Genomic DNA, 10537 nt, shown 5'->3' on the forward strand with positions numbered 1-10537 from the left:
GGTTTTTTTTTTTTTTTTGTTTTTTACTGAAATGGAATTTAAGCTGAAGGCCACTTCAAGATACTAGATGAAATTCAAATCAAACTGCTGGAGGTATTGGATGGCCTTCAGGAAGAGGACTTCCATGGTGCTTTTTGAGGTGTGGAAGACATGTTAAGATCACTGTTTATGTTCCCAAGAAAACTATTTCAAAAGAGATAGTGTTTGATTGTAAGTATTACATGAAATATATTAACGGGTATACTGATATACCATTTTTAGGGGTTTTGCAGTTCTTTCTGACAGCAACTCATATATATGTGTTATATGAGTGTGTGTGTGTGTGTGTGTGTGTGTGTATGTGTGCATGCGTGTGTGCTAGACTCAATCATTCTGACTGATATAATACATTTTATCTCTCTGCATATAATTACAAAATCATTCTACATAATATAAAACTTGGCTTCAACATATATTTTGTGATAGATTCTGTTTTCCTATGAAAATTGAGAAGAAAATTGGAAAGTCAATGGTTCATAGTTTGTAATTTCTCTGAAATACATTTATTTACAGCAGGAAGTGTTAAGTTTTTTTTATTTTATTGTTTTATAGCATATTTCATTCACCTGCTTTGGATAAATAATTCTGTTGGAAAGAAAGGAACATGTTTTGTTTTCTTTTGTTATTTTTTTGATTTTTTTTTTGATTTTTTTTTTTTGATTTTTTTTTTTTTACAAATACCTCAGTTTTATAATACATTGATTGATTAATGAAAACATTAACATTCTGAAATGGCAAATGTTCTAATGACAAATAACAAAAAGACTGACCTGAATAAAGATACAAATTGATGAATATTGGAGTGAAATATTTCAGCAGTGTTATATTTGCTATGTGGTGGGGTGGGGGTAGGGGGAGCCCACATAGATTTGATCAGTGTACTAACTGAAGAGTTAGAAAACTGGCAAGTTTCAAGCTTGTCATAAGACCCCTCACCACTGATCCTTTATTTATAAGAAATCAAATAAATTATTATTGTTTTTATGATGATCACGATATTTTCAACAGAATTAGGTGTCTGCACTGTCAAGTGCACTTCCATATTCTTGAGATGTATTGGCAGCATTGTATTTCCTGGCTAGATTTCTTTTACCTTGTCACAAGTTGGTTTTGTTGCTTTTGGAGGTTACTTCTAGGGCTTCATGTGCTGGAGCCATACAATCTGAGTTGTTCTGCTGTTGGGTGGTGAATCTGCTTTCTATGTGATTTTATAGAGACTGGGTTATGTTAAATGAGGGGCAGATACTGAGTAAAATATTCCTGGGAGGTGGGGTATGGGATAGATGGTCTCATGTGAGATTTTGGTGCTGTGGGATGGGTTCTAGTATTATTATTGTTGTTGTTGCTGTTGTTGTTATCATCATGATGATCATCATCATCATTATTGTTATTATTTTGTTTTGTATTCATCACAGACTGTGTCACTGTCTGAAAACATTGGGCAAGAGAAGTAATGACTGGAATGTCTCAGATATAATATATGTGTGTGTATGAACATGTACATATATAGGTGTGTGTGTGTGTGTGTATATATATATATATGCATATGTGTGTGTGTGTGTGTATATGCATATATATATGTTTGAATTTTTATATATACATATATGTATACATATATGTATATATATATATATGTATGTATATATATGTGTGTGTGTGTATATATATATATATATATATATGCATATATATGTGTGTATATATATATATATATATATATATGTATATACACATATGTATGTACATATGTATGTATTTGTGTACACACACACATACATATATGTAGCAGGAATATTATACCTAGTCCAAGCACAATAAGCTTTGAACTATCTCAGACTTTGCCATTTATAGTAACAACTACTTTTTTTGCAAATCATAATTGTATCCTTGAGTAGTTTTTGGCATTGGATATAAGGATCTGGGTTCAATTGGTAAACATTCCTGATATATATATATATATATATACATAGATATATATGTGTGTGTGTGTGTGTGTGTGCGTGTGTGTGTGTGTGTGAGTACATACTCTTCTATTGGCTTCGGTCGTTCGACTGTGACCATGCTGGAGCACATTTTCAAAGATTTTAGTGAATATGATTGACTCCTAGGACTTTCTGGTCCATATTTCATTGACGTCTGTTGAAAGGCTAAGTCACCATTTTTGACAAGATGCAAGTTAACACTCAGGATTAGTAAATACAAACACACAAAGAGAAACAGACTAAACAAAACTAAAACATTTAACAAAATACATGAAATAACCTAGTCTTTACTACTTCAACTACTACGAATACCACTACTATTACTATACTACCACAACTACTACTACTACTACTACTACTACTATTATTATTATTATTATTATTATTATTATTTTAACTTGGGTTTTGGTGGATCTCCTGGAGTCTTGAACGAGTGGTGGGTTTGCAACCTACAGTTCATTGGTTGTGTTTTTTTTTTGTTTTTTTTCTCAACTCTCTAATACTTTCCTGATGATTCTGGCTATGCTAAGGAGGCAAACTTTTTGCAACAGCTCTACTCTGATTTCCTATTACTATTATTATTATTATTATTATTATCACATAGCAGAGGCAGTAACGATAGCAACTGCAGCATCAACAGTAGCAATGAGAATCTGACAGCAGCAGCAGCAGTAATGAAAATAATACAATTCTGGAAACGACAAACAGGAAAATCCAGTTTGCTTAAGTTGTCTTTGACTGAATTTGACTTGAAGACTGATGGCTGCAAAGAGGAACAGCATCATTTTCCAGGCATCAATTTAAAGTGTAACTCAATTAGCAGCAGTGTGAGTATCTGACTGTCACGTGAAGTAGAAAAAAAAATGGTACCAATTACTGCCTCTTCAAAAACTAAGAAAAATCAATTTATCATTCAAGTAATGTGGGATTAGCTAATGCTGGACAGGATGTTTTTCCTGCTGAAACAAATGCAGTATATACACATCAAATATGCATTGCTTCCACTTCTTACAACAATAAATTCTCTTGTATGTAGTGTACCTAATTAGAATTACATGGAGTTGGCCCAAAAGAGTAAAGTACCTTGACCACAGTCACAATGTCATGTTAGTTCAAGTATATGAACCAATGACCTTTTAGTAGATTGTTCAGGATTTTATTGACACGGTCATGCATATGCTCACACAGTGATAGAGAAAATGCTAAAAGATATAATGTATAACAGTAGAACAGTATGACATTATCTTTTTGGAAAAAAGACTCTTTCAATGTTTTCTTGCTTTCCCTAGTTTGTTATTATGCTGCAAATATTCGATGCCAATTAGATTAAAGTTTTGCAGTAATACAAAGTGACTGTAACTCTCTTTCATAGTCTGAACGTAACTTTAAAAACTGCTCAAAAAGTTAATATTTTTTTTCTTAATAACTAATAGTGTGTTTAATATTAGAGAATTTTCAAAAGCAAAAACGATGTTTATTAAACTTGCTGTCCATCCTATGAGATGAATGGTAAGCTGATTTTTTGAGATGGCAGCAGCAAGCACATAACAACTACACAAAAATGTTAGTCTAATATCTCATTGTTTGTTATTGCAAACTGAAGGAGGCAGTAAGGACATCTCGTAAAGACTCCTTTGAAATATATTTTTTCTAAAGATGTTTTGTACATCTGGATTCATTTGGGTTAGTTTGAAGTTTCATCCAAGTTAGAATTAGTCCGGAGAGTATGTTATTTTTCAAGAGTTAATGATAAAATAATGTAGATTTTAGATTTATCACATAGACATTCCTATCAAGAAGAATAGATAAAAGAGATCTAAGTCTGGTGTTGTCAGTTGAAGTTAGTCTGTCCCAACCATTTCATGACTACAAGCGGGACAAAAATCAACAAAAGCACCAAAATTATAAAAGTAGTAAACAAAGAGGTAAGCATCACATAAACAACATTAAAACACATTCAATGCATGACAACTCATTTCTCACATAGGCACAAGGTCTCAGATTTATAAAAGTAATTATATATGTTCATATGCAATTCTCAGGCCTATTTTTTTTATTGATTTGAAGTTACTAGCATCCTAAAAACAAAAAGAAACTATATTAAAAGACTTTAAAAGTTATTCTACTTAATGTTAAAGATATATTTTACTTAACACAGATCAAGATTATGAAATAATATAGCAAAATTCTTGTATACCAAGCTAAAAGAAATCCACATTAATACTTTATACAGTTTGTAATTAATTAGTTTTAGATCTATGTTACCGTATTCTTGTGTTCAATTTTTGCATCCCTCTGAAATCAGAAATCTTCTGCAACATGATGACAAACTGCTGAATGTCAAAGAAGCGATGACTTACAGGTGATTATTTGAACACTTTCACTTCTTTGGTGAGTGACTGAAGGAAAGTTTTTTAGTCTCTCTTTACTTGTTTCAGTCATTTGACTGCGGCCATGCTGGAGCACCACCTTTAGTCGAGCAAATCGACCCCAGGACTTATTCTTTGGATGCCTAGTACTTATTCTATCGGTCTCTTTTTGCCGAACCGCTAAGTTACGGGAACCTAAACACACCAGCATCGGTTGTCAAGCGATGTTGGGGGGACAAACACAGACACACAAATACACATACATATATATATATACATATATACGACAAGCTTCTTTCAGTTTCCGTCTACCAAATCCACTCACAAGGCTTTGGTCGGCCCGAGGCTATAGTAGAAGACACTTACCCAGGGTGCCACGCAGTGGGAATGAACCTGGAACCATGTGGTTGGTAAGCAAGCTACTTACCACACAGCCACTCGTTGAATTTTACTTTCAAAGTATAAATAATTTCTTTTATCATGCGTATACATATGATCACAAGTATATCAATTAGACATATACTTCTTATATACACATACATACATACATATATAAATATGTATATATACATACATACATACACACACATATAAATATACATATACACATATATACTAGAATATATATCTCTGTGTGAATGTGTGTATGCGTACTATATAATCATAGATATATGCATGTATGTATGTCTTTATTCAGTTTTATTTCAAGATTTCTTGCCAATAGAAAAAGAGCTGGTTTCTAACCTAGATCCAAGGCTCTTTCATTGGAATTTCAACATCAACAACTGGGTATGTATGTATGTATGTGTGTATATTCATAACACAATAATTTCTCTCTCCACATACATTTTTATACAAATAAATTTTTATATTTACATATCAATAAACTTCCATTCAGAAAGAAAGGATAAGAAAACGATAATTGTACAGTTATTGTTAAGGGCTTGTGGATTTTATATATCAACAGAAGATGAATTTGTCAGTTTTTCTCTAACTTCATTGCTATTTACCTTACAAAAAAAAAAAAAAAAAAAAAAAAAAAGAAATACTGTCTAAACAATTGCTTGCAGCTAAAATTTTAGTACAATCTCAACAATTGGCAGAATAGGATACTGAGAATAGAAACCGAATTTTGTTCCTATTTTCTTATTCTGCCCAGTGAACAATTTTAAATTTGGAATCAGGGCATATTTGGCTTAGTATCCAGTTATCTTATGTTATCAAAGTATTTATCTTTACAAAAAAAAATACAAAAAAAACTCTTGCCCTAGCTCTAAACTTTATCTTGCCAGTACAACTTTACACCAAAATTTCAAATTCTAGAATGGACTCACTGGTTCTAATGAATTGGTTAAAGTTGAGAACATGTAGGAGACATCTCAAGTGTAATTTTTCTTAACCTTAAAACATTTAGAGTTAACTGACCCTATACAACATCTAGATGTAAATACCCTTTCAGATGTTCAACAAATCTTTAACAGCAGTATATGAGCCCTATCAAGGGTTTTTATTTTTGTAATTAAGGTGAAAACTATTATCTAGTATTATAGCTGAAAAGTTGAAGACATTTTCATGTTTTTAGTCAACAAATTGAAGACTCAAATACTCTATGCTATTCACAGAACTAAGTTGAGATTTAAAATAGTAATTTTCTAAGTGAAAATACATGAACAGAAAGGAAATTACAGATCTGCTCGATTGCAAGAAAGCTTGATCACAATAAACTGTGATCTAATTGTCATTTACATTTTTCTTTTTTTTGTCTGTGTTCAGAATAGAAGAAAAATCTATCCTCCTGGCTGGACCACATTTGGCACAAATGTAAGCAAAAGACAAGTTGGAATAATATAAGCAAAAGATAAAGTATACCTTGTATGAAACAATTATCAAGTTAGAAAGCACCTCGATATATATATATATATATATAAATACATGCATGTATATATGCATAAATGTGTATGTATGTGCATATATGTATGTATGAAGGTTGTATGTATGGAAGTATATATGTATAAGTAGGTGTAGATGCATGGGTATGTGTATAGGGATATTTTTCATTTTTTTTTTTTTATACTTTTAATCTGCATATTAGTCCTTGATATTGTTAATTACAAATGGGAGAAACAACTGAGGCTTCCTATGTAGCCTGAAAGTGTGTTAAGTTCCATCCCAGCTAAGAGAAATAGGAAGTGTATAGCCATTTCTTGATATTTAAGGGGTTAGGTTGTAAATATTATTAGAAATGGAAAAGCCCTGAGGAGGAAAATCAGCATTGTATTATTGTAGAGGACGTAGTAAAGTAATTCACAATTCATATTGGAATTTGGTTTAAAAAAAAAACAACAAAAACAGTAACTTGGTTGTTCTGGTCAACCTGGCAGATATGGTAATGATTTTGACTTAAATGTTATGAAGATAGAATTTGTGAAGGGATCGGTTAGTCTGGCAGTATAAGTTTATAAAATTTTATTTCATCAGAAAAGTGACGTTTTTTTTTTAGAGTTTTACTTTTGTGTTAGAATAAGCATATGACCTTGAAAATCTTCTAAGAGATGTTGAACAGTTTCACCATTTGACTTGGTGATTAACTAATTATACATTATTTAACTGACCAAATTAGCCTAGAGTTTAGTGGTCAACCAAAATAAATTAACTAAGGATCAGATCAGTTAAATTATTGTCAAAAACATTCTACATTTGAATTGAAAAACCATTTATCGGATAGAGTAAGTAAAAAAGGATGTACTAGTCAGAATTAAAAATCAAAATTATAAAGAAAACCAGAGCTAATGCCATAACAAAAAATGGAATTTCATAAATAGTTGCTTTTCCTTTTACCTTTGGTATTTTAACCAAATATTTTGCAGCTGAATGATCATTCAGTTCATTCAGAATAATATTACAGAATTAAGAAAACTTGGTGTGTTACAGGATGGCATTGGTTTATTGGAGTGAATACTCCAATATTGTATTTTATTGTGTTTTGTATAATTTTCCTTTTACTGTTCGACATGATTATGCACAATCATGCCATTGTTAATGTGTGTGTGTGTGTGTGTAAGTGTGAGTGTGTGTACAAGTGTAAAATTGTGTGAAAGTAGTGTTTTTGGTTTTTTTTTTAATCCATAAAGCTAATGTGAAGAATTGTGTTAATAAATGCTGCATTGGCAATCACCAGATTTTCTGATATAAAAAAAAGACCAATACAGTCACTTAGCCATAGGTCTGATAGCATGGCCATGAGGTTTGTATGCATGATATCCTCTATCTAAACATTGTCAATATGAAGCACAATGGGTGCATTAGCTTAGTATTATTTCTTTGAAAATTTCTTTTAAGAATTTGTTTTAAGCATATGTTGCCTTAATTGTGTAACACTTAATGTCTTAGTACTGCTAAGTTATTTAGCAGTTAGGAATTTTATTTGAAAGATAAATCATTTGTTTCCTAATCAGATTGAAATGATTTCACAGAAGAATTCATTTGAGCATGTTTACTACATGCATTGCCAAACATCAACTGCTGGTTTTGATGTGACGGGTGAATGGTTGCCAAAATGGTTTTAAAATGGAAACTAATTTCTATGTTGTTTCTTGAAAAGAGAACATTAACAGTTTCAACTTTAGCATGAGTGATGTTTCTTTGATTGGTGAAGATTAACACCAATAGATACGAGTTAAGTGTAATTATCAAGCCAACGGGTTATAGGAAGGACATCTTATCGCAATTTTGTAATTAAAAACCAACAGCAACGAGGGTGGGGATGGGGGGGGGTATAAGAAAAGTGTTGCTGAAAGTTATAAACTATAGGAGCTGAATAAACAATGAAATAATTCATAAATGGTTTTGCAGAAGTACTACTTCAGCATTGAGTAATGGATTTTTCCAGTCGATGGAATTTTATTCACACAGTAAACTTTTATGCAAACGTAATGATAACAAGGGTAAGCTGGCCAAACAAATCTTGGCTAGAATTCTTCAGGTAATGAAAAAATTGTTTCCCCAGCAAAATACTTCATTTAATTTGTGTTTTGAAATAAATCTAAAATGAATTTGGAAGATGAAAATTGTCCACTAGTATAGTTTCATAATTATAGATTTGTTGTGGACTATGAAACTATACCACAGCATAAAAGATAAGGAAGATTGCACTTCAGTCTGTCATGGTTCATATCAGCTAGAAATATCAACAAAGAAATATTATTATTTATTTTATTATTACGAAAATATTCATTTCTCGTTGTTCCCGTGCAACCATAACCAAATTGTAAAATAATAAAGAGTTGAAAACTATGTATTATGTTCTCGCTACACAAAGATATGTAATACAGCAAGTAATATTACCTTGTTGATCTTCTAAGAGAAGAAAAGAATAATTAAATGCTACATCATAAAATGATAGCTTTTGGTGACTGTTTAAAAAAGGTAAGCACATCTGAATCTGTAAGTTCTTTTTTTTTTTTTTTTTTCACTATCTCTGGATTAATTTTCATTCAGTAAGTGAATAATTTCTGAATTATTTTACTAGTGATAGTGATTAAAACTTAATATTTCACATTACTTTGTTAATATATTAATTAGATTGTCTTAGATATTAATTGAGAAGGTGATGTATAAAAGAAATTTTGTTCATTTATTTTTATAATTTGCATTGATTAAAATACTCTGAAAGTGAGGTTTTTATAACAAAGAAATACTCTGGGTGGAAGTCTAAACAGTTCTAATGCTTTTCATTGTCTTTTTGATAAAGAATAGTGGAAAACTACTTTAATGTCTATTCTAAGACTTTCTCTTAGATTAATAAAATAAATATCAATAATCTAGTCCCTTTGTTTAATTTAGTATGACAGGTTCAATAACTAGAAAAGTGTCTTTAATTAACATCAAGTCTATATTAATTTTTAAATTAGCATCTTAAATTAAATCTACCTAAAAACCGGCATGAAGAGAAACAACGGGTTTCTATGAAGTGATTACAATGAAATTTCAATCCAGTGAATTCTATGTCAATGAATCAAAAACTAAAGTTCATTTATGTTTAGTAAATTTGTTGCTGAAAGAGCATTGTTTAGTTTTAGTGCAATTAGATGCCATCTTGATTGACGGTCAGCCAATAATGATTAAATGTCACCTCTATTTTCTCATTCACTGATTTCACTTATTCATTTTTGTCTTCTCTTTCATTATCTTCTGATCAATTTTCATACTCCCCCTTCTCTTTCTCCAACACTCCCTCTCTCAACACACTCCCCCCCCCTCTCTCACACACACACATACACGTGCATACACACTTACACACCGCTCACCTTGGCAGTTAGATGTCTTCAAGAGTTGACAAAGGGCAGTTTTCTATAATATTCCAGATCTAATTTAAGTGGAGATCTTACTCTGTGAAAATACCATTCCTCCATACAGTTTAATGCAACTGGCTGCAAATTGAAATAAAATTTGTTCACAAACAGTTGTTTCTTCTGTATAAGATGAGGGATATCACCAACTCCAAAAACGCAGATGCTCCGAACCCAGATTCCAGAACAAGGTGCTAGTCCTTTCCAAATGGCATAAGTTGCCAACCATGGCTTTTTATCAGGATCTCCTAAAAGCAATAAATTCAAGAAACATGAACAATTTTAGAGTATTGAATTATAACAATATGAATGTAATAGAACATTAAACAATATGTCAGACATGGTTTGTGGAATTTAGTTAAATCCATAAATCTGATCATAACATACAATTCATGAAAGCTATGTGTAAAGTTGATAGCTTACCAGCCTATCAGCAGAGAGGATGTCAGTTCAAATTTCATTAATGATGGTGTGTTGTGTGTCAGGCATAGAAACTTAATATTCAATGATACAGTCTCTCACATATATAAGTAGACTAGCAGTATAGCCCGGCGCTGCCCGGGATTAAGCTAGGATTATTAAGTGATCAAGTGCTTTACTTTAAACCAAAATAAGTAACATCGACATCAGATTTGAGCAAAATCCATTGAAATTGGTTTGGCTGAAAATCGTTTGCTGGCAATTTGATTGGGAAATCCCATAAGGAATCAGTTTATTGGTTATTTCCACTCATTGACTGTTTTTTTTAAAGTTGCATTAGAGATCTGCATAGGAGAAGGTTGATCTGAAGGTTTGCATT

At 31.6% G+C, this 10537-nt stretch overlaps 2 protein-coding genes across 2 annotated transcripts in view; one reads left to right on the forward strand and one right to left on the reverse strand.

Moving 5' to 3' along the window:
• Positions 1-10537, forward strand: part of LOC106868700 (peroxisomal membrane protein PMP34) — a 121389-nt gene that overhangs the window by 32730 nt on the left and 78122 nt on the right. The window lies entirely within an intron of this gene.
• LOC106868699 (beta-1,3-galactosyl-O-glycosyl-glycoprotein beta-1,6-N-acetylglucosaminyltransferase 3) overlaps positions 371-10537 on the reverse strand; it is a 41815-nt gene continuing 31648 nt past the window's right edge. Inside the window, exon 3 of the mRNA XM_014914084.2 lies at positions 371-9986. Coding sequence (XP_014769570.1) covers positions 9715-9986 — 272 coding nt within the window. The 3' untranslated portion in view covers positions 371-9714. The remainder of the gene's footprint in view (positions 9987-10537) is intronic.

The sequence above is a fragment of the Octopus bimaculoides genome, chromosome 17 (assembly GCF_001194135.2).
Source record: "Octopus bimaculoides isolate UCB-OBI-ISO-001 chromosome 17, ASM119413v2, whole genome shotgun sequence".
NCBI classification, from domain to species: Eukaryota; Metazoa; Mollusca; class Cephalopoda; order Octopoda; family Octopodidae; genus Octopus; species Octopus bimaculoides.